The sequence below is a fragment of the Aspergillus uvarum genome (assembly GCF_003184745.1).
Source record: "Aspergillus uvarum CBS 121591 unplaced genomic scaffold BO82scaffold_28, whole genome shotgun sequence".
Taxonomy (NCBI): domain Eukaryota; kingdom Fungi; phylum Ascomycota; class Eurotiomycetes; order Eurotiales; family Aspergillaceae; genus Aspergillus; species Aspergillus uvarum.
The window spans coordinates 393,041-415,882 of record NW_020291325.1 but is presented as its reverse complement, the minus strand read 5'-3'; the positions used below and the strand labels follow the sequence as shown (position 1 = coordinate 415,882).

General features: G+C 51.6%; 9 protein-coding genes across 9 annotated transcripts; 3 read left to right on the top strand and 6 right to left on the bottom strand.

The window, feature by feature from the left end:
• Positions 1-406: 406 nt before the first annotated feature.
• Positions 407-2,491, bottom strand: BO82DRAFT_392334 (cholinesterase; the record flags this gene model as incomplete). Its single annotated transcript, XM_025638611.1, has 4 exons — positions 407-1,233; positions 1,297-1,917; positions 1,975-2,137; positions 2,225-2,491. The coding sequence occupies 4 exons, from the start codon at positions 2,489-2,491 to the stop codon at positions 638-640; spliced, it is 1,647 nt and encodes a 548-aa protein (XP_025491810.1). The 3' UTR covers positions 407-637.
• A 1,665-nt stretch (positions 2,492-4,156) lies between these two features.
• On the top strand, positions 4,157-4,618 carry BO82DRAFT_284083 (uncharacterized protein; the record flags this gene model as incomplete). Its single annotated transcript, XM_025631445.1, has 1 exon — positions 4,157-4,618. One exon carries the CDS (start codon positions 4,157-4,159, stop codon positions 4,616-4,618), a length of 462 nt encoding a protein of 153 aa, XP_025491809.1.
• Positions 4,619-4,844: 226 nt separating this feature from the next.
• On the bottom strand, positions 4,845-7,675 carry BO82DRAFT_432519 (glutamate--cysteine ligase). The gene is made up of 7 exons (XM_025640789.1): positions 7,307-7,675; positions 7,165-7,237; positions 7,033-7,098; positions 6,832-6,974; positions 6,656-6,781; positions 6,010-6,595; positions 4,845-5,961 (listed from the first exon to the last, which is right to left on the bottom strand). Exons 1-7 carry the CDS (start codon positions 7,315-7,317, stop codon positions 4,960-4,962), a joined length of 2,007 nt encoding a protein of 668 aa, XP_025491808.1. The 5' UTR covers positions 7,318-7,675; the 3' UTR covers positions 4,845-4,959.
• Positions 7,676-8,021: 346 nt separating this feature from the next.
• Positions 8,022-8,932, bottom strand: BO82DRAFT_354610 (NADH dehydrogenase [ubiquinone] 1 beta subcomplex subunit 7). The gene is made up of 3 exons (XM_025635245.1): positions 8,822-8,932; positions 8,613-8,737; positions 8,022-8,526 (listed from the first exon to the last, which is right to left on the bottom strand). Exons 1-3 carry the CDS (start codon positions 8,871-8,873, stop codon positions 8,422-8,424), a joined length of 282 nt encoding a protein of 93 aa, XP_025491807.1. The 5' UTR covers positions 8,874-8,932; the 3' UTR covers positions 8,022-8,421.
• Positions 8,933-9,099: 167 nt separating this feature from the next.
• On the top strand, positions 9,100-11,590 carry BO82DRAFT_336008 (putative APSES transcription factor; the record flags this gene model as incomplete). The annotated part of the gene is made up of 3 exons (XM_025633326.1): positions 9,100-9,365; positions 9,472-9,658; positions 9,729-11,590. Exons 1-3 carry the CDS (start codon positions 9,318-9,320, stop codon positions 11,588-11,590), a joined length of 2,097 nt encoding a protein of 698 aa, XP_025491806.1. The 5' UTR covers positions 9,100-9,317.
• Positions 11,591-11,758: 168 nt separating this feature from the next.
• On the bottom strand, positions 11,759-12,580 carry BO82DRAFT_82316 (uncharacterized protein). The gene has a single exon (XM_025641589.1). The coding sequence runs from the start codon at positions 12,375-12,377 to the stop codon at positions 11,928-11,930; it is 450 nt and encodes a 149-aa protein (XP_025491805.1). The 5' UTR covers positions 12,378-12,580; the 3' UTR covers positions 11,759-11,927.
• Positions 12,446-13,245, bottom strand: BO82DRAFT_82348 (uncharacterized protein). The gene has a single exon (XM_025641590.1). It carries the CDS (start codon positions 13,089-13,091, stop codon positions 12,642-12,644), a length of 450 nt encoding a protein of 149 aa, XP_025491804.1. The 5' UTR covers positions 13,092-13,245; the 3' UTR covers positions 12,446-12,641.
• A 2,857-nt stretch (positions 13,246-16,102) lies between these two features.
• Positions 16,103-18,218, top strand: BO82DRAFT_82306 (Zn(II)2Cys6 transcription factor). The gene is made up of 3 exons (XM_025641588.1): positions 16,103-17,123; positions 17,173-17,976; positions 18,036-18,218. Exons 1-3 carry the CDS (start codon positions 16,320-16,322, stop codon positions 18,147-18,149), a joined length of 1,722 nt encoding a protein of 573 aa, XP_025491803.1. The 5' UTR covers positions 16,103-16,319; the 3' UTR covers positions 18,150-18,218.
• Positions 18,219-18,736: 518 nt separating this feature from the next.
• Positions 18,737-21,588, bottom strand: BO82DRAFT_354603 (putative amino acid permease). The gene is made up of 10 exons (XM_025635244.1): positions 21,222-21,588; positions 21,116-21,136; positions 21,011-21,059; positions 20,858-20,933; positions 20,573-20,798; positions 20,394-20,514; positions 19,974-20,317; positions 19,777-19,899; positions 19,293-19,695; positions 18,737-19,224 (listed from the first exon to the last, which is right to left on the bottom strand). Exons 1-10 carry the CDS (start codon positions 21,336-21,338, stop codon positions 18,998-19,000), a joined length of 1,707 nt encoding a protein of 568 aa, XP_025491802.1. The 5' UTR covers positions 21,339-21,588; the 3' UTR covers positions 18,737-18,997.
• Between the last annotated feature and the right edge of the window lie 1,254 nt (positions 21,589-22,842).

Sequence of the window (22,842 nt, the reverse complement as noted above, 5' to 3'; positions counted from 1 at the left end):
AGAAGTTCTTGGCCCCCCCTCCCCCCAGATCAGGACTAGATGAAATTGGAGCCGGTGGAAACTTTGTGATGGTATGTGCTTAGTATGGAAGTGTATTGGTGGCTCTTGTTTGTCTCTGACTGGGGTCTGGTCTCTGGCTCGGGTATGGCTTCCATACGTACGTGGTTTGGTTTCGTGGGAATAGTGGGATGGTTTAGAATGATGGGCCGAGATACTAACTACCCTTGGTTTTCGATTTGGTTCGAAGAAACGAAGGCTGGAGGACTTTCTTTCCAAGGATGAGATGAGAAGGTAATCTTGCTTGGTAATGCTTACGCTCGGGGCTTCACTCAAAGCGGAGTAACTCTGTTCTAGAGGTGTTCAGATCTACAGGCATGGCCGGGTGCATAAGTCGCCGAGGACCGTTGACTGGCTCCTCCTCTTTTACGTAGAAACACATGAGCACCCCAACTCGAACCACGCACATCTTGGGTCATTCTTTGTTTGTTTGCTCTCTGACCTCCAGATCCAATATCATTATCGTAAGCTGCATCTGCGGCCAAATCAAACCACAAGAGTAACATCTTTCGCTTTCACATGTACATGTAGATCCGACTTTGCAGCAGAACCCTAATGAACGGGGAGAAATAAACCAGTTCTATCGCCAGTACGCTCTTGCCACGGAGTTGATATAGTCAATCCCCTCTTTTCGCCACGTGTCTGGCTCCATATAGCTGGTGGTATTGGCATTGAAGACCAGATCGACCGGCCGACCCTGCTCGTATGCCTGCCACCGGACCGCCGACTCGTTCTTGATGCCCGAATTGGGGTCCAGGTCGTGGATGAAAGATGCCCACATGCTGGTCATCAGCTGGCTCAGTTGCATGTAGGACTCGGGCATCCCCGCGAACGGGAGCCCGTAGTGGTACCCAAGGCCCGCGAGGTTGTTGAAGACAAAGGCCACTTCCTCGAAGTGGGTGGCTCCCGACAAGGGTGCGACGTCCGCGGACCGCACATTGAAGCGGTAGCAGTAGGCCGTGGTGTTGGTCGCCGTCCACGCCTCGCATTGTCGTCGTCGATTCGCGTGCATCTTCGCGTCCCCTGCATACGCGGATGTGCGTCGCCACTGGTAACCCTTGGATGTGACTCGTCTGGAGCCAAGGAACTCCGGGATACCCAAGGACGGATCATCGGGGTAGACCTGCAGGATATGCTTGGCGATAGAGGGAGGGAGCTGGAATCCAGCCTGACCATCTGTGGCAACTTAGTAAATTGTAATACTGGTAGACCAAGAGACACAGAGCAGGGCATACGTACTGGTAAGATATGCATAGAATTCCTGCGTCGTATTTATCCCGGTGGGCCCGAACGCAGTCCCTTCGTCAGTATTGGTGCCGGCAATGATAGGGACCTGAACGAATTCATGGCGGTCAAGCTGGAGGCTGCCCCAGGTCGGAATCAAATCACCATCGATGACAGGAGAGAAAGGGTAGTTCGATTGCCCATCGGTTCCATTGAGGACGCTATTCAACTTCTCAAATGGAACCTCGCGCAGGCATTGCAATGAGTCCACAACGTCGGAGCAGTTGACCTTGGCCACGAGGTCGTCATAGAGGGCCTGATAGCCGGTGTAGTTGGATGGACCGGCGGCAATGGTTCCCCCGGACTCCATGATTGCTGCACGGAAGAGGTTGTCGTCCCTACCCCCGTAGGCTGCAAGGTGATACCCAACAGACATTGCTCCCGCAGACTCGCCCCAGATGGTGATCTTTTTCGGATCACCACCGAACGCAGCAATGTTCTCCTTAATCCAGTGAAGTGCCAGTCTCTGATCCCTAAGGCCGAGGTTGGTGTTACCTGTGCCGCTGACCTCACTAGAGCTTATGAAACCCCAGGTCGTGAGACGGTAGTTAAGCGACACTGCGAGGAATGGTTTGCCTGCGCGTGCAAAGACATGTCAATAATAGCCATAACGACTGCTCAAGGGGGACCTACCAATCTTTTGAGCATTGGCAACAATTGCAGACATATTATAGCGCTGATCCGCACTTGATCCCTCTGTGAAGCCACCTCCATGGATCCAGACTCCTACTGGGAGGTTTGAGCTTTCGTTGAAAGAGGAATCGCGGATAACATTGAGGGTGAGACATGCTTCGGACTGATGGTACCATATAGAATCTGTCTAACGTACTAAAGTCAGCTTATGTCATAAGATGTCGGTGAAGGCAGTAGTATAGTGGCATACCCCATATCCCACACAGATGTCTGAGTATGCCTTCGCCCCACGCTCACCATCCCAGCTTTCATTGAGGGACTTTGGAACCCTGAATCGCAAGTCGCCAACCGGCTGTTGCGCATAAGGTATACCAAGGAAGAAGTCCTGCTCATAATTGGTGTTTCTCACTCCGAGATATGTACCATTGCGTACATGAGCTGTAGGCTGAGATGTATCAGCCGAAGCGACAATACCACTGGCAGAGAGACCAAGCAAAAAAACGAATGCCCTGCGCATCTTGCAGAGAGCTATGAATTCCAAAAAGATTCTGAAGCTGCTACAGCATGCTCCGACGACGCTGCTCTGCAGCATTTATACCTGGATCTTCACGGCATAAGGGGTCTGGCGCAAAACCCGGCATCAGGTCCAAACGTTGCATCATCAACCCCGAGTTAATAGCAGTCGCGGAGTGTGGGGAAGTACTCCAGATCCCACCGTCAACAAGGAGTGCTTCCAAATCAGGTTGCGCCGCCGGCCAAAATGCGGAGCAATGGGGTCATGGGGATAGAATGGTGAGAGCTAGTCATGTAGAGGTCGGCGAAAACCCCTCGTCTCGATACCTTGATTCGTACAGGTGCCCGCATTCTGCTCGAGTTTCGCTTAACCCGAGGTATTCCCGGGGCTGAAAACTTGGCGGGGAAGATACATGCCGTTCATGTCCCCGCAAACGGGATAATAGCGTGATGCTATCAAGGCTATCCGGGCATAACATTATAGCCGGGTTCCGCGCGGGAGTATCATTCGATGACAACGCCCGCCTAAAGTTGGTGTCCACGGAGAACAAGTAAATCGAAGAGACAAGAGGAGCAAAGCAACGCAGACCTGGCACAAAACGGGAGATATAGACAATGTTTAGAATATCAGATAGTGAGATAGGAAGAAATGTGGGCTTCTGACCGCCATGTCGGTCTGTCTGCAGGTCTTTGCATGTTTAGGGTCTAACAGCCGTCTGCCGGCTATGCTCCGAGGATTCGCGAGGACCCCTCAGCAATCATATTGCACAAGCAGCTCCTACTCCGAAGTCAAGAAAATCCTTCAAGCCATATAGTAGCCAAGACGTACCAGGGCCAATCCAGGCAAGGCAATCTGTTCCTCACTCGTGAGACTTCCTCCGACGGGATTTCTTGGCCGTGGATCTGCCGTTCCACGGCCGGTCAACCAGTTCTTACCATTTAAATATCGAGAAGACCAGAGTCACACGCTGTAGCACGTCATAGCCACCGAAACATATGCAGCTTCCCTGACGAGCAATGGCTGGAGCTTTAGTGTCTTACAGTGCTCACATCAAACGACCTGACACTCGATTCCTTGACTGCTACTGCGCTCGACCCTTTGAAGTGGTCGGACATGGCAAGAGCTCTGTGAGACGTGCCAGACGATCGTAATTCCGGGGCGCTTCACAGCACTCGAATTGTCCAGGAGATGGGCCTCGATTGATTCAGTGCAGGGTAGAAAATTTCGAAATGAAGCGAGCGCGTTCTCATGGCTGCAACAGTAACCCCAAGGGTTGCGCCTCTGAAACAATCTGCACTCGAACCTGCAGCTTGATGGAGACTCGCTGTGACTGTAGCTCTTGATAAACTGAAAATGTCGGCATTGATTCGGAATAAGGCCGTCCGTCTGACCAGCCGATAGGGGTAGGCCAAAAACTCAATGCCGACTGGCTTCAGTGCCTACAAAGTCGGGAAAGTGCATGTGCTGTCTTTCCTATGACAGACCAAGAGTAACGTTCCTGGCACAACGACACCAAGTCAAGGTACGTCACCGGTACCCGTGACAGTGAGTAAAGCCCCCTCATATAAGTTATATTCAGTTGACAACCATGAGGGAGATGGAGCTAGCATCCTGCAAGCACTGGCATGTTCGACGGCGCTTGTTTCTTCTGATATGAACTCTGAAATTATGCTTTGGGACCCCTCTACCACGTTCAATGTGAAATCAGCATTCTCTCAACATTCTGAGGAAATTGAATCCATCTTAATCGTCATCAACGGCTTTCTGGGTGCGCTGAGGACGAAAAGTTCCGCTGAGTTCGACAAATACTGCGTGCGAGCGGGAGGAATGTCCCTCTGGCCCCCTTCACCGACCCTCCCTCGTTTCTGTACCATTGGAACCTTCGTGGAACAGGTGATCAAGATCCAGGATGAGATCGATGAGCGTATCTGGGACCCTGAAGTGAAAGTATATCCTTCAGGTAGCTTGGCCGCCGTCTGGGCCCCTTTCCGGGCAAAGGTTAACGGTGCTGTGCATCATGTTGGCGTTGAGCTCTTCATACTTCACAAAGTCAACAACACATGGAAGGTGACTGGAGTGGCTGATTCGTGTCGAGAACCGACAGAGGAGGAAAAAATCTGGTTGCCTTGAATGGGTGGCATTCGAGGATTGCGGGAAAGTTTTGAGGCGTGAACGTGAAGGTCCCGTCCGATTGAGAAAGAAGACCGAAGGGGGGGGGGACATGCTCTTCTGGGAGCTTGACTCAAGAGGCTCGCAACCAACTCCTTACCACATTGTTCCAGAGAAATCAGGTCCATCCAACAAACCTCCTATACAATGATGTTAAGCACAAGAAAAAAGCAATTGAGCAAACCAAGTCTCCTGTAATATTATGCAACACGACTGACAGCATGTGTAGTACTCAACAATAAGTGACAGTGAAAATGGACAAGCTATCTACATCTATATGTGAATGTATTTACAACTTCTGTTCAAGTATTTTTACCCTTGAGAAGCTCCCACCCAACGGTACCGTTCCTCCCCTCATGCACGCTCATCTCGTCCACGGCCACAACAAGGTCATAACAGATCCGCTCCGAGACGACACTGTCTTGCTTGTAGTCCGGGTGCGAAGCAACGAATTCGCGGATCCACTTGGCGCCCGTCCAGAGAGTCCCATTCGCACGTTTGCGTATCAAGTCAAGGTAGCTGGCCAATGAGCAGCGAGTCTCAACATCCACATTGACACTGTTAAGGTACGATTCGACAAGTGGGATCAATCCAGGAAAAGAGCCATCGGAAGAACCATTAATGATATCTGATATAGTCATGAGTTCGTACTCGGACTCCACCGGGGTAAGGGATGGCGATGGAGGCGGTGAGTTGGCAGCGGACGACGTGGTGGAAGAGACGTTGCTTCCACTGGATGAATGAGGATTCGGGCGGCGAGGGGAGAAAGGGTCCTTGCGGAAGTAGAATTTCCGGTCGTGAACCGCGTTGCGTGCATGTGCGGTCTCCATGTTCTCTGTCGTGCGCTGAATCGGGATATAGAAGTTTAGATCATAAGTCAAGATCGCGCGTGTCACAAGTACAATGAAAATGCTGAACGCTGCGTTCTCAAAGTCGGTCATCTGGATTTCCATGGAACGGAACTCGACCCGCCAACCAATGTCATCCTTGTCAGGTGGTGGGGGTTTGAACCGCATATGCTGCCAGTTTGTGGACTGCAGATTCTCAAAGTGATCTGCTTTGTTCAAGTCGAGTTCTTCAAGATCTTCCGAGAAGATGACCAAAGGATCACGGATGAAGAGATGTGCAAAATGTGTGGCTAGAAGATCATCCATTCCGTCGTCCATCAGACGCTTCTTGATATCCTCATCAATGATCAAGTCAGGGTCCAAATATTCCTTTCGCAACCGGGGGTCTTGTGAGATATAGGTCGAGTTTGAGGCATATCGAGATTTAGGGATCGTCCATCTATCATTTTTCAAGGGCTATGAGATGTTAGCGAACGACATCAATCCGGGACAGGGCAGTCGTACAAGTTCGCCAAGCTCTTCACGAGTACGGTCATCAACAGCCCCACCAATCTGATTCCAGCGTACATCCGTGTCAACAAGGAAGCCCTTGTAAATCGGCGTAGCAGCGGTCAAGGCCAACAAGATAGGGCCCAATGGACTCAATTGGTCGTACAGTTTCCTCCCTTCAGTCATATTCTTGGCTTGGAAAGTGATTTGCAGACAGCAACTGCCCATGCCAAAAGCCATGGCATCCATGTACACATGATCGTCCTTGGCTGCCCCGTTCCTAACGTCGTCATCCTCGGGCCAGATATGAAGATCATAATTCACAGTTGGATCTCTGAATGGTTCGGGCGTATTCGTGTCTTTGTATACCGGGACGTTCAATTCAACCTTGCGACCTCTCCTTGACCGGATATTAGCAGCCAGGGTTGGGAACCTGATGTGCGGATTGGCAATCTCGTCAGGCACAAACTGAGATCGAAGCGCAGGACCAGACGGTGGATAATAGGGCTGAATATAGTCATCCTTGGTACCCAGACGAGGGAATGTCGTAAGGGTGATGGGATGTTCATTCGGTGCCATGTGGGCTTTGGCAACCTCGCGTCTGTGGATGATGATGTTAGAGGTCACAAGCTATCATCAAATCCAGTGGTTGGGTACGAACCGCCATTTCATGTTTGACTCGACCTTCAGCAGGTCCTTGAAATCAATTCCCCAGGGCTTACCCGGCGTTGCTTCAAGCATGAAGCGGCCAAACTCCGGATGGAAGTGTGGTGGCTCTTCCCCGTCACTGCAATCCATCAGAAATGTCCACAATCTGTTCTTGTCACCAGATCTCACTGCTCATTGTTCGGGGACTGAGGTCGAGTTCCCTGCTTCCATGATGCTTCGTCCTCCGCAAGCGACTTAAGAATCTCCGCCTGTGCGAGTGAAAGGCGGGCCTTCTTCGCTTCGTCATCGACAGCTACAACAAGGTACTCAACCTGATGAGTTGAGATCGATCAGCACAAGAACATGAGATCCTGCGGGGTAAAATGTTACCTCGTCGCCCCAAAGCAGAGCATTGCGCTCCTTACCCTTGGCTCTATGCCAGTTCGCAAGTAATTGCTGTCTTCGGTCAATACATTTCTGGCTGCGACATATGCCAAAGAGACTCAATGGCGAGATACTCACCTCAATTCCCCATTTGCGAACCTGGTCTGCTCTCTTCTTGGCCTCCGGCCAATCCAGGGCCGTTCCAAGCGCGCTGTAGGAACGCAAGTCAGTTTCTGGCGCGCTCAAATAATCTGGCTTTCACTCAGCGCTCATCACATACAGCAAGCCCATTCTGTCGCTGATCAGGACTATCCGCAGAAAGACGCGCGGATTTTCCGAGGGGAAAACTTGACCGTTGGGTCGCGGCACAAAGGTAGTGGGGTGAGAGGACGGGAAAATCAGTCCATACAAAAACCCCGCGGAGATGAGGGGAAATTCCAGATTCGACACTTAGACTCCGATCTAGGACCCCCAATCGAGTCACGTCAGTAGCACGCAATGGCCCGACTCAAGGCACAGGCGAGATGAACCAGGATCCTGAACCGCCAAGCAGGATCAAAGGATGCCAGAGAAAGAGGAAGCAGACGGATCGTGCTCCTTCTTATCGACTTGATGCTGATTTTCGTGTCGAACCTTCGGGGTTCCAGGCTCAGTCGCCTATTGGCGGGGACAAAACGTCTCTCCGTTCGTAGCGGGGCAGGAAAAGCATTATCGGTGATTGTCACCCACGTCGATTTCTAAGCAGCGTGGAGGAAAGGCGCCCGGTCAGGTGATTTTCCCGTCATCAGTGCGCTGCAGCCGTATACAGATCCATTCGCCAGCTATAACTAGCTATAACTATGCATTTCTTTTCCAGCATAGCGAGAGAAACATGATTGAAATGGCTTACGCAAGATTCCTCTTTCTACTGCGCTACATAATACACACCTAGACCATGGCATCTTCGCACATGATTGACTATGTAAAGCGGGGGCTTGTTACCATCATTTTAACTTGATTTGCAATTAGGATAAGGTGCTCCAGAAAAAGGATTGAAGCTCTCGTGCCAGAATCAATTGATGCTGTCTCAATTTCGACTCGCTTTTTAGCAGGCTGACATGCTCAAACCGGCCTCCGGCTAGGGCAGGAATGCCTGTCTTACTCATGCTATATTGCCCTAGAGTAGGAGCACGTCAAGCTGCGCGGTTCTCCCAAAAGACACTGGAGGGAGGTGACCAGCTACTGAGGCCTTTCATGGGTTGATTGACCCTGGCTCTCAAAATATGGTATCGACAGGATCGACTCGATAGAATCCCAACGCCAAAGTCGGTACATGGACAAACAATCTCACAATCTCTATGTACATAACATGCTGCTTCGTTCGTCGCGAATAATAGGATGTCGAAATTTCCGGTATCAATTGCTGCGGGCACCATCCTTTGCGGCGCGGAGCTCTTCCATCTTGGCGACGCGCTTCTTGAACTCCTCGTACTGGCACTTCTCGTAGCTGTGTCGCTCATCCTGCAGATTGCGAAGCACATGTCAGATCCATTGTTCCATAACGCAAATTATAGGGAAGGAGTATTCTCGGAGTCAGAACAACGCACCTCGCACTTCCAAGGGAGGTAGTACTCCTGCTGCCGGCAGCGGTTCAAAGGGATTAGCAAGTGAGCGCAAGAGTCGCGGTACTGAAGAGGAAGGCGAGCATCAGACATTTCCTGGCTCGTGGCAGCTGAGAGGGTGTGTCAGTCATGAGCAGCATTATTCAACGCGTTGCTTCCCCACGCAAAGGGGGCCAATGGCAATAAAAACTTACGAGTGCTGCCCGAAAGCCCAACGGCGCTCTTCAATGTCTCGGCAACAGTCATATTGAGAGGAGAAAAGGGTGTTAGCAAGGTGGGTTTCGAGGACAAGCGACTGGACCGTGAGGGTTGCAGCTATTCCGTAGTCGTCGTCGTTCCTTCCTTGCCGGTAGCATCATGTGACTGCACGTGACTATTTATCCGTAAGAGGACTAGCTTGGCTAAATCCACTTTACGCGGTCCGACGTACCCAGGGCGCGTCTTGCTTAGCCAGACCTTCGCGTTTCGAGATCAATACTGCAGAATCATTAACAAGCCATCCTCGGTCTTTCCCAAAACATGTTCATGTGAAGCAACCCGGCCAATCAACGAGCGTTGGATCTTAATGCATTTCAATAATTGAATAAACTCCTGAAATCCTTGTTGTTGTCCGACTGCCGGGTGGCGGTGTCAGTCGCTGTTGCTGAACGGGACCTCACTGAATCAGGACAGCGTGAGGGGACGCACATCATGGCGGGAGTTGACTTTTCTAAGGTGTACTCTGCTACCTACAGCAGTGTAAGTAGGAATATCCAGAACCTACCGTGCCCTCCTCGATTGGATCACTTACGACCAATTTCGATCAACCGAAGGGGTAGAACCCCCAGCTGATGCATGTCACTAGGTACCGGTATACGAGCTGAAACTTGATGGAGAAAGCGTGATGCGCAGACGGTCGGATGACTGGATAAATGCAACCCATATTCTCAAAGTCGCCGGTTTCGACAAGCCAGCGAGAACGAGGATTCTCGAGCGGGAGGTACAAAAGGGTGTCCATGAGAAAGTGCAAGGTGGATATGGCAAATATCAAGGTAAGTCCATCTTGCCCAAGCTCCCCATGATTATCCCTTCTTTTGAAAGACGTATAGATTCTGACATTAGTAGGAACATGGATACCTCTCCCTGAAGGCCGACTTCTCGCTGAGCGCAACAACATTATCGACAAATTGAGGCCGATCTTTGACTATGTTGCCGGAGATCGTAGCCCTCCACCAGCACCGAAACACACAACCGCCGCATCGAAACCAAGGGCACCGAAAAACACAGCCAACCGGAGAACTGTGAACGAAGAGGTCTTTAGTGCTATCAAACCAGCCCGGAACATGGCGCCACCTCCCTTTACTCACGAACAATACGAGATGAGCGCCGGCTTTGACGACAACGAGTCCATCGAGCAAGCGACGCTTGAGTCGTCGTCAATGATAGCGGATGAGGAGATGATGACAATGTCACAGAACGGTAACTTCTCTCGCAAGCGGAAGCGTGGAATCAACGAGGCGCCTGTGATGTCCATCAGGGAACAAGAACACATACTCTATGGGGACCAGCTCTTGGACTACTTCATGACAGTAGGCGATGCGCCCGAGGCTACACGTGTACCACCTCCACAGCCACCATCCAACTTCCAGGTAGATCGCCCAATTGACGACTCTGGTAACACGGCCCTTCACTGGGCCTGTGCTATGGGAGATATAGAGATTGTGAAAGATCTTCTACGGAGAGGAGCAGATATGAAGGCATTATCGGTACACGAAGAAACCCCGCTTGTGCGAGCCGTTCTGTTTACAAATAACTACGAGAAGAGAACTTTGCCTCCGCTTCTCGATTTACTTTGGGATACAGTCTCATTCAGAGACTGGTTTGGTGCTACCATATTTCATCATATAGCAGAGACTACGCGGAGCAAGGGAAAATGGAAAAGCTCACGGTACTATTGTGATGTGCTGCTAGACAAGCTGCGCCTCATGTGCTCGGTGGAAGAAGTCGATCTGTTGTTGTCCTCCCAGGACTCTAATGGAGACACAGCGGCCTTGGTCGCTGCTCGGAATGGCGCTTTCCGCTTGGTGGACTTGCTTCTTGCACGGTGTCCACGGGCTGGCGACTTGGTGAACAAGAAGGGCGAGACGGCTGCAAGCATTACTCGACGAGCGCATCCGTCCGAACGCGACATTCCTCCTCCGCCATCATCTATCACGATGGGCAATGACCAATTGGACGGCGAAGCACCAGGACCGATGAATGTTGACACCCAGGCCGCCAGTCTTGCCCAAGAGTCATCATCTCCCGCCACCACCGCGTTGCTGACCAAAATCGGTGTGATAATGGCTGAAGCAAATAAGAAACTTACCGTAAGCTACGGAAGCTCAAAAGCGAATGGGCAGGACTCTGACGACGTTGCGAACCCGGAAACACTGTACGAGCAACTAGAGGTGGATCGACAGAAGGTGCAGAAAGAAACAGCTGTCTTACAAGCGCAGGAGGCTGGTGAGCAACCAATCGATGCGCAGCTTGAACGCTATGAGCAGTTGCGAAGTGGCTATGAGTCACTGCTGGAGCAGATTCAGCAGGGTCGCCTAAGAGAGCGCATATCATCGGTAGTAGTGCCTGCAGCACAGGAGGGTACGACGCCACCCGCCACAGACCACGATAAACTGCTGCGCACCTACCAGCTGACTCGACAACTGTGCTCGGCACAGAAAGCTCGGCGCGCTGCTGTCAAAGACCTTGCTCAGCAGACGGCTGACGCGGGAGTAAGCACCAAGTTCGATGTCCATCGGAAGTTGGTGGCACTCGCCACTGGTCTCAAGGAGGAAGATCTCGATCCCATGGCTGCTGAGCTAGCCGAAACATTGGAATTCGACCGTGCGAATGGGAAGGGCGACGCGGCGGAGTCGCCAGATCCTGAGCCCCGAGAATCCGCATCCTTTCCTTTCCCCGGGACGACCGTGTCTGTTGATGCATGAGTTCGTCCTAGGTCGCCTCTCACATGTTGTACCGTCCGCATCCGGTGCGCTACCGGGCCCTCTTCCTTCCCTAATTGGTTTCAGCTGTCTTGGTTCAGATATGATGTCTCATCAAATTATTTCAGGATAGCGGAGCGCCTTTGATGATCTGATTCCGACCCTCATTATCTCCTTTTCCTCTCTGAATTGTGTTCACTCTTCATGAATGTCTGACCCTTGCATTTTCCTACCTCTGGCGGGCAATTTGAAATTCTGGTTTGCCAGCAGATACCCAATACTTTCTCTGTATTCTAATTTCTTTTCTTCATCTCTCTTTTCTCAGTCATGACGTTGGCTTTCACTGTTCTCGGGTTGTGGGGGTGATCGTCGTGCCATTGCCGTCGGCGCTCGGCCGACTACGCGCAAGGGCAAACTTAACAATACGAACCTGAAAGACCGGAAAGGGGCCATAGTGTGGGCTAAGCCTCGACCAACTAGTCCACATCTTGGTTGCCTTGGATTTGAGATGGACAGGATAATTGGGTCTGTGTATGTACATATGGAGTGATCCAGCCACAGCCAAATACAGGCCCTTAGTTGACATGTGTTTTCCATTCGATGCGTCCAGCTGGTCTCCCCGAGAACTCCTGTACTCTAACATCCCACTGTAGACTTTCCATGCCTGATTGCTTTCTCTTACTGCAAGGCCACACAATCTCCTACTTGCAAATACACAAGCTGAATTTTTTCGCCACAGTAAACACGACTTCATTGCCTCAGCCCTTCTAGAAGGCACGGTGGACACCATCGTTGCTACAGCTATCCAGCACACACACAAATAGATCAAAACAAATCATTTCACCGGCACAGCTAGATTGCAACCTAGCAGCCTAGCAGCCTAGCAGCTATAGTCGTCCCGCACCATCCGCCCGCGCTCAGCAAACCCATTACCAGATCTTGACTAAGACTTAGCCCAGCCCACACACGATCTAAAACTGAGAACGTGAGGCAGTGACAACCACCCCTGTCAAGATGAATTTTCAAGGGCCAGAGGGAGAGAAAAACAATCTTTCTACTCATCCTCCCGGATCCGATCATCCTTTCCGGGGCCAATTCGGAAAAGGAAACTACTGGCACTGCTAGGTACTGTACCTACGGAGTAAGCAATACTGCCGATTTTAGGGCATGCAGGATGCGAGAACGGCGGCGGAGGAATGGGGGAAAGGAATTGTTGCATGCGACATATGCAGAGATGGCCACTCTCCTTGCATTGGTGTCGGGCGATGCCCGAACAATTCAATGGAGATTCGGTTAAGTTATGCGAGTTGGGATTAGTTCGGGGATGGAGGAAGCGGAAGTCTTTGAGAAGGGGGTAAATCATGATCCAGAAGGTTCGAGGGCATGATGCGCTCAGATAATCTCTTTTTTTTCTGTCTTGAAATTGGAGTGCATGAGTGAGTGCATACTTTGTGCGGAGTATAGGTACTGTACTGCCTTGTCTGATCATTGGTGTATTGTGCATAGTCTATAATGATGTTTGGCTATGGTTTTTGACGTATGTCGGTGGGTTCGGATTTCCACGATCCCTGGGGTTGAGGTGAGTGAGACAATGTAGAACCAGCCTTCAATGACGGAACAGGTATGGGAAGGAGGAGTGCCGTGATGCCGTGATGCTGTTTCTTGTGCACGAGAGGGATTGGCACTCTAGTCTCCAACTTAAGCAACGCACGAGCACTAAATGTGATGAAGTACAGTACGCGCACGCTTTGAACTGAGTTTACACCGGTTGGTGTTAAGGCATATTATTTTCATTGAAGGCTGTACCGTTATTAGACAATCAACACACAACAAACTATATGTCGGCTTAGACTTTCGAGAACCTGGTGGCGCAACGGTTCAAGAATAGGCCAGGGGCTCTGGGTTGTAAGGGAACCTCTAGGAAGAGAGCGAGAAAGAGAAGGAAGGGGAAAGGATCTGCTATGGGCTACTCCGGGATGTTCCCCTTCGGAGCGAGCGGGATGTCGATTTGAGTTTACTAGCGACTGCATCTTCTGATATGCCCCGTTTACTTCCGTGAAGGGGAGGGGGAAGAGAGACGGGGGTAATTGGGCCGGCGGCGGATTTAGTGATCTTCTGGCTCTGTAATAAGCATTGGACGAGTCACTTTTGTGTCAAACCGGCCCGGGATTAATCTTTTAGTGCGTGCTGGCCCATCTGGAACAATGTGATGCTGCTACGGTGCTACCTCAGCGGGTGGGTTTGTATAGATGGTGGATTGGGGTTAGCCCTGAGTATGTTTGGGAAGTAGTCTAGTTGCCTTGTTCGTGACATGAATATCTAGTCTTGATCGGACAGGGTCCAATCTCTTACACATTGCGGACGTTTGCTACAAAGGGGATCTGTGATCCTCATCGCCTCTTGCATCCAGAACTCGTCCTAGTCCATGGAACGGGACGTGTGAGAACCGTCGGTAGGGAGACGAAGACGGTGGAGATTGTTGCCTTTCGAATTGCCTTCTCGCACATCATGCAAAGACCCTGGGGCCACTGACATCGACCACAAACCTGTCATCGGGCGTCACCAATGATTGGCAGGTCAAAGGGGCTGACTTCATCAGATCGAACAATCTGGGAAAATGGGACTATGCAAGACGTCGAAGTTTTCCTTCGCTGACCTCTGACGGTAGTGCACGGGGTACGGCGGGACCACCCGTCCCACACCAGAATGGAGTCGTGATTTTCCGCAAGGGGGGCGTAAACCTCTCTAACCCAAGCGCAGTAAGAAGCGCGCATTCGGATCGAGGTCAACGGAATGTACAACCGCCGGGGAGGTTGAGACAATTCCACAATCCAAGAAGCCTCTGCCGAGGTGCAAGATCGATTTTACGGTGACTCGTTGGGCAAGTCTGAGCGATTGCGGGACGATCTGTTAAATGGACGAAATGACGATGCTCCAGGCTATATCACGCCTGGAATATAAAACAGGGAGCGGACAGGGACAAGCCTGTTAACAAGCGACTGAGATCAAGTTGCACGAGGGAGACAACTGGATTGAATGGAGCGGCCAAGGAAGAGAGTTCCCAGTCAAGTGCTTGGCAATCGAGAAAGGAGGAAACTAGTTGCCATTTCGCGCAAATCCGTTGGGTTTTGGACAGATGGACTCCTGGATGACTGACTGATTTCTCCAAGAATTTTCTTGGGGCGCAGGTCTAGTTTTGACTAGCTTCATTGCTATCAGAAGCACGGAGATTTCTGGCAGGACAGGCTTGTCCAGTCGACCGCAACCTCAATCTTCTGCCGCTGAACCCAAGGCACGAGTGGATCGGAGTGGGGATCTGGGAAAGGCAGGAAAGCCAGTCATTGCGGGCCACTGATTCTCGGTAGCTTTGCGAGGCCTCCTCAAAGTGTGGTAGGAGGTGCTGCTGGAGGCTAGTAAAGACTGGACTGTTCTCCATGCGTGATTTTCGAGCAGGAGGACCTAAAAAGAAAGAAAGCTTTAGTCTTTTAGTTTTGGGGGCAGAGTTGCGTTCCGAAGAAAGGGTGACCATGTCCGATCATCAGGCATCCGATCCACCATTAGGGTTGATCTGCAGCCTCCGTTTTGTCCAGTGTTGCGTCGGCGACTGTAGGGTAATTTAGGGTGCAGCCGGCGGATTGCAGTTTCTCTCTTTCCACTTCTTCTCTAGGACAATTTAAAAAAGGGGTATTTAATACTGGCAACTATGATGCAAGAGATGTACAGGTAATATCATTTCCAAAGGATATGTTCGGTAGAAGGAGAGAGACGAGAGGCAGAGAAGAAGGAGAATTAATGCACCGGACCATGTCTCCGGATGGAGGATCTGCAGATTGATTGGGGAGAAGAGGTAGGAGAAAGTGGGTATGGGCTATGGGTTCCATTGCTCTCAATCGCTCATCCAGACCTCCCGACCACTCAGGCTACGTATTACATAGTCTTGCTAAGTTGCTAATAAAAACTAGTAGTTAACTTACAACACAAAGAAAAAAAATAATTAATTCGAGTGGACGAAGGGTAAGTTAGCTGAGGTAGAAAAAGACCAGTGCTACGGAGGAGTAGACTTCGACTTAAGACTCAGACATATACTAGACTAGGTAGACATAAGCCAAGTCGGTAGTTGGTCTCACCTGCAGTTAATCAATTTCAGTTGCATTTTTATTTGCCCGACCAGAGTTCAATCTCTTTCATTCCCTCCCCCTCCCCCTCACCCCTCTTCGTGCTCAGTCTTAGTTCTCTCCCCCACTCGGTCCCTCCCCGGCCTTTGTCTTGTCTCTGACTTGATCTTTCGCCGCCTTTAGATTATTTGCCCCCCCGGACACTCCCTCCCTCAACCAACCCGGTGGTTCGACTGACTTAATAATAATCGGATCTGATCTCGACCTTCTCTTTCCCCCCTTCCCAACGCTTGTCGATCATTCAATTTCATCCTCTATTCCTATTCTTATTCTTATCCTTTCTTCTCACAATCAAATTCTCTCCACCACCTCATTTTCGCTCAAGCGACATTCAGACTTGCAGCGTCTGGACACTCCAATACTCGCTCTTTTACTACGTACTCCTTATCTCATCAACCACTGTACCGATCCCGAAACCCCCGCCACTGAATGCTACACTGGTGAACGTTCCGTAGTCTGGCTTGGAATTCCGGTCGGACCTCTCCCCGTCCTTCCCTCTGTCTCATGGATATCTTCCCCCCACCATCTTTTCGCCAATTCAACTTGAGTTCATAGATATGGAGGTTCAGACTTTGGTGTGTGCTCCGGGAAAGCCTCCTCTCCCCGCACAGCCCCAGCTTCCCGCAGCCGCTGCTGTGCCTGAGAAACGAAAGCGGGTCCGGAGATGGCATCACCGGGGGTTCACCGGATGTTCAACCTGCCGTCGTCGCCATGTGCGCTGCGATGAAGCGTCGCCGTCGTGTAAGAATTGTACTCGGTTGGGTCTCGAGTGCGATGGGACACAGGGCCGCATGACTTTCAAGGTCTACGGGCCGCCACCGGCTACTTTCGAATCCACGACCGCGCCCACTAAGAAACGAGACAAGAAATCGACTTCCCCGACACCACAAGAGGTGAAGCAGGAGTCGAAAGAGAATGAGGAGCCTTTCGAGGCACTAGTGGTGTCTCCTACAACGGTTGCAGACTTCAAACCCATAAAATTCCGTTTCCAGGAGCCGATCTCCCCAGCCGAGTTTATATCTTCGTCTCTCGACTGTGTCGAGGGCCGCTATTACACACACTTCGTCGATCAAGTCGCTACCTTGTTGCTCATTTACGACAATTCGATCAACATCAATCCCTATCGACGGTTTTTCCCGGACCTCGCTCGGTCATCACCGTCCATGGCTAGCGCCATGCAAGCTATGGGGGCACTGCATCTCGCCAATACTTCCAAAGGGCAGCAACGAAACAAGCATCTTCAACAGGCTATGAGCAACTACGGTGAAGTTGTTAAGTCTTTCAGGACTCGGTACACCGAGCCAGACCAGAGTGTCCGGCTCACCGACCTTGCCACTTGTCTATTGCTGTCTCTGTTCGAGGTAAGTCCACCGCAGACCTGCGTACCTGTCTTTCATGCTGACTGGTTAGATGATGGACTCTCAAAATCACAACTGGGCTATCCACCTCAAGGGAGCCCGCGAGATATACCGAATCTTGTTCTCCGCCAATGACGACCCCGCAAAAGAAGCCAAGCGGCTCGCTGAAATCAACCACCCGATCCGACCATTCCTGGTTTCTCTTCTTTCATACCTCGACGTCGCCGGAGCATGTGCCACCAGCGAAGGCACAGTGGTAGAAGGTAGTTATTGGACAACTCATGGAGGGGGCTGGGAGTACAATCTTGGCACCCCAAGTTTGTCTTCGGAAGCGCCCGCCTACAACCATCTCTTGGTGGAGCTGCGCCAATGTTGGTCGGCGATGATGGAAATCCAGGCGGCAATCAGTGCGTTCGGAAAAGCTAAACACGATGGCCTCATGTCACTCGAGCAAGAAGACCTTGTCTATCACGAACTGCTGCAGCGACTAGTGCAATGGCGTTTGAACGCCCCTGATGCTCTTCAAAGCCTAGGCCAGTTGGATGACACGAGCTTACAGCAATACCCTTATCCAGATGTTCTCGAATACGCGGGATGCATCGAGGCTTACGAGAAAGCCACTAATATATTCCTCCACCGAGTGGGAGCGGCAGGGCGACCTGATCGTCCGTCCCAAAGGCCGCTACTGGACATGCTTGCGTCGCGAATTTTAGCACTAATTAGAAAGCTCGCCAAAGACGTGGGACAACTGGCGGCACTATGGCCCCTGTTCACCGCGGGACATGAGACACGAAACGAACATGAACAGAAATATGTACGACAGACCATGACCGAACTGCAGCGATATGGTTTCAAGGTATGTCTCTAAACCGTTTTGCATTACATCTTCTTAGTGGAATACTAACAATGGTCCAGAATGTCGATCGAGGCCTTGAAGAGTTGGAGAAAGCATGGTTCAAGCAGCGTGCCTTCCCCGAAGGATGGATCGAATCAATGGATGACATCCGTTCATCCATTCTTCTTCCATAATCACGCCCTTCTCGCCACTGCTATAATTCTTCACCCACGATTTTGCATCGGGAAATACGACGCCCGAGCGTTCTTTCTACTTCATACTTTACGAACCCTGGTCGGGTGACATATTTTTTTTTGGTTTCTATGACATATTTAGCGGGGGACTCGATGGTATCGGACGGCGTTTATCGGGTTCAGAGGCGCTTGGTCGGATAGGGCTGGACCCTCTGGTTTGCTACACATGTAATGTTGGAGGTCCTTCGGACTGGATCTGCACGTGCAGCGGGATAGATTGTTTGGATTCGTCACCTTGCACATACCGCGGTGTATAGACGGCACATATAGGATTCTGCTATTACATAGAGGATGTTTAAATAATGTATCCAAGACTTTCACTGCAATCTTTACAAGATAAACACCGCAACCATAAATTTTGCTCATAGTTATGAGAAACTCAAATAGCTTCTGACGCCACTAACCCGAGTCGAGAGCATTCATTCCGTACGGCCTTCCCGATCTCTTCGGATACTCAAATAATTCCCTTTACTTATACACCACCTCATAAAACACACAATAGGCAAAAAATCCCTAAGATAAAACTTCCCACGTCAAGCAGCCTTCTAATGCATCATCTAGATATTTACGATTAATTATACATATAAACTGACCATCCCATACCTTTCTTCTTTCCACCCTTCTCTTTCATTTCGATCAAAATCAATGAACTTTTTATTGTTGCTTTCTCCCCCTCTTCCCTGCATTTGGGTCCAGGACAAGACCCCCAGATCGGGAACCATCCCAAGCGTCCACCGCGCAACCGAAACACAGATCGCCGCGGAGTCCACCAAGTTCTCACAACTGCATCACTCCGTCGTCTCCGAAGAAGGTTCACCGCCATTACCCGCCCGAGCACCACCACCACCACCAACACTACTACTACTCACCCCGACCTCCTCCACCGAGCTCTGCACCGCCCCTTTACTATCGATGAAATGCGAGATCCGATCGATCGGCAACCAGGCGCTTTCCGGGGTGACCCAGTAGGAGATCAGGGCGAAGATGGTCACACCGGCCATGATGATAGGGGCGTCTGTTTTTTCGCGTCAGCTTCAGTTTGCGTCTTACTAGTGAAATGGGGGGGTGGGTGTGTGCACATACAATTCAAATTCGCCCCGGTGACGGGGAATTCGTACGGCGAGAAGAGAATGGCGACGACCCAGGCGTTCCAAAAGACGCCGATGAACTGGAAGGGCTTGCTGAGGCGGCCCAGGCTCCACTCGGGCTTGGGGAAGCGGTCGGGCGTGCACAGCAACCGGCCCAGGCAGATCAGGCCGTAGGCGGCGGCGCTGGGGACGCCCGCGGCCGAGACGAGCGAGGTGAAGGCCACGTCGGACGGCAGCAGGGTGCACGAGATCAGGGCCGCGACGCCCCAGACGACGATGACCGCGTTGCGCGGCTGGCCGTTCTTGACCTGCGAGACCCAGTGCGAGAAGGGGAGGACGCCGTCGCGCGCGACGGCGAAGACGAGGCGTGAGGCGGCAAGGATGGCGATTGCTGTGTTCTGTTTTATTGGGAAGAGTTAGGGGGGGGTGTGGGTTTTGGTGGTTTGGGGAGCAAGGGGGTCAGGGAGGGGGACTCTTACCAGCCACAGGGCGACGATGCAGATTATGTTCATGAAGATGTGGCCGCCTTTGCCGAGTACGACGGCGTAGAGCGGCACGAAGGGTTGGGGTGAGCCGAAGGAGAATAGCGTGTCCGGGTCGGGCTGGCGATGAGGTTAGTGGGTTTGTGCTTTGCTTTGGGCGTGGGGGGTGACGCCGCGAGATGTGGAGAGCTTACCGCGCAGAACAGGAAGAGGATGATCGTTGCAAGCCCGCCAATGCCGCTGACCACGGTGCTCCAGAAGATACCGCGGGCGGCGGTGACGGAGGCGTGCTTGGTCTCCTCGGCGACGTGGCCAGAAGCGTCGAATCCGATCAGGATACCGGCCGTCGCGAGGTAGGACAGACACCAGTTCCAGCCTGCAGGGGCGCCGGTGCCGTTGTACGTGGACATGAAGGCCTCCTCCGCCGTGCGGAAGCCCCAGGTGTTGGCGGCTCCGATGGGCAGCCAGATCAGGTTGAGGAAGAAGTCCAGCAGGACGATGAGGGACGAGCAGTAGAAGACCCATTTGTATGCACGGGCTAGAAGGATTCCGCGTCAGTCTGGGGTGTGTACTATCGCACATCCGAGGGAGAGGGGAGGTTCAATTCAACATACGCGGCAGATAGTTCAGGAGCGCCGCCAACGCCAGGAGAATCTCAGTGCAGATCCACTGCACGGCGCGGAACTTGACGCTGGAGGTGTCTTTCGGAAAGTCGACGTTGAAAACTGTCAACTCCTATTGTTGCTTTATCAGCACCCTGGATTTAGCGTAGTGAGATGCGGGTAACACGTACGGAAAGCATGTAGTTCACTGCAGCCTGAGTGTTGCTGGCGCAAAACGTCGTCCAGGCAGTGGTACTCCACCATGCAACAACGAAGCCCAGTAGTCTACCGAACCGAGGGCCTCCTGCCTCTGCGGCCCAGAGGTAGATGGATCCTGCGGACGGAGAGGCCGAACATACTTCCGCAATGACCGCAGCAGTGATGTACGTGAAGACCATGGTCACCAGGTAACTCGTCCTGTGTGAAAGCATGAGCCATCGGTTCGCGCCATTGGGATGTTGACGGCTCTTTCTCACCAGTAAGCTAGGTTGCCGCCTGCTGCGATACCGGTGCTGAATGTGACCCGCACACCTCCGACAAAGTACAACGCAGCTGTCAAATGCGAGGTTAGCATGCGGTACTAGATGGAGTCATGCCATATACACCGGCCGGGCCGCAGATTGCCTTACCGAATGTTGTTGAAAAGTTCTCAACGAGAGTGTATGTTCTGTGCAGGACCTGTACAGATGTATAAGCGGTTACCGTTTCCATGTGGGTCAATGGCCAGTACTGACTGGCTTGTAGCCCATTGACTTCTGTTTGAGTGTGTTAGTATCGGGGTTCCGCAATTTGTTCCTTTGATGTGCTCTGAAATCCGGAGACTTTTGTCGCGACACTTACCAAGAGTTTCGCATCTTCGTGCGATTCAGTCTGACTTCTGACCGGTTCGGCTTCGACAGGAAGTGTGTTGGGGTCAACCACCAGCTGCGACTGGTCCTGATGCGCCGGAGTAGCCATGGTGGGGGTGTTACCAAGGCCAGCGAATTCGACACTGGCGTTACTCTGTGTACCAGACCGAAAAAGAAAAGAAGAGAAAGAGTGTAATGAATGAGACGAAGGTGACTCTTTTCAAGGCGGGTGAAATTTGCTGATAGAATTGAGATTTGCCAGGAACCGGCAACCCCACCAGGTAAGCCGCCAACAAGATCCAACGAATGACAGAAAAGACTCCCAAAAGAGTTTGAGCGGGTAACAGCTGAGGCCAGACCTTGTAAGGAACTTATAAGGAACCTATAAGGTTCCGACGGGGTTCCGAGCGACTTCAACTACATATAAGATTTCATGCAAGCCGACAGTCTATGCAGGTCGAACGTGTGTTACCTCTATAGAGACTACAATTTTGGTGGGTGATTTGATTCGAAGGCGATCACGAAGGCTTGACTGAGTCCGGAGATGTCTGCTCCGCAAGAGCCCGTCAGGTGAGGGAGCGAAGAAATAGAAGCTCAAGCTGCACTCTCCACTTCATGACCAAAATTCCAATCAGCAGTGGTGCATGGCAGGATGAGACCACCGTGGGTCTCAACGAGGGAACTTTAAGGCAGGTTGTAGGTTTGGTAGCATCGTGTTGGCCCCGTTCTCAGATCCATCCTAGCCGCACTTCAACATACGACCGTCCAACAAGTGCCTGGGGGCCAGCACTACGATGTTGAGGGGGGAGTAAATATTCAATTCTTTCATCGTAGCGTCCAGGCTGAAGCGACTCTTTTCGAGTCGCTAAGTCGAGACTGATCGTTGGCGGGCAAGGCAAGCAAGGAAGCACGAGGAAGGTAACGAACGACATCATTCCGTGATCAAATCCCAGCGGGATCCACTACCGGTGGAGCTTTCAGGAAAAAATCCGTGCGCGGCTCCTATACCGGACTGCGTAAATGCTTTTTCTTTCTTAGAGTAATTGCCGCTGCCAACATATGTAGGGCACGATTGTTGCGAGAAATGTGATCCAACATTGGAAAGTCTTCTCTTGTATCCACGTGGTCAGGAGATAGTAAGTAGAAATATGACTAGAGGTTCAAGCCTCAGGCATCATTGCCCCGGCTAAACTGTACCCGACCATGTCACCTGCACAGTACGTACAAACAAGACAAACAGCTCCAGCTTATACTCATAGTTGTATGCGACTAGCCATGGTAGGTTCGGGATTCATGCCGATGTTGTGGGAAGCCTGCCTCGAGTCCAGTAAAGCTGTCATGCACTTAATCATCTCCTGCCCAAGATAGCCTAAAAAATCACCAGGTTGACAGTCAAGTCGGAGCATAAACAACCAGGTCATCCCCCGCCAAGCGCCACTGACAACCAGCTCTCATTGCCAATCGAGGCGCGTCTTCCCCACGAGAGCTTCCCCTCATTCTATGCCGACAATCCCTCCACCGTCACATCCCCCACGGCACCGTGTCATCGGAGATCCGATGGAATAGTATACCGATCATCCGAACCGCATATCCACCACTCACTCACTCACTTA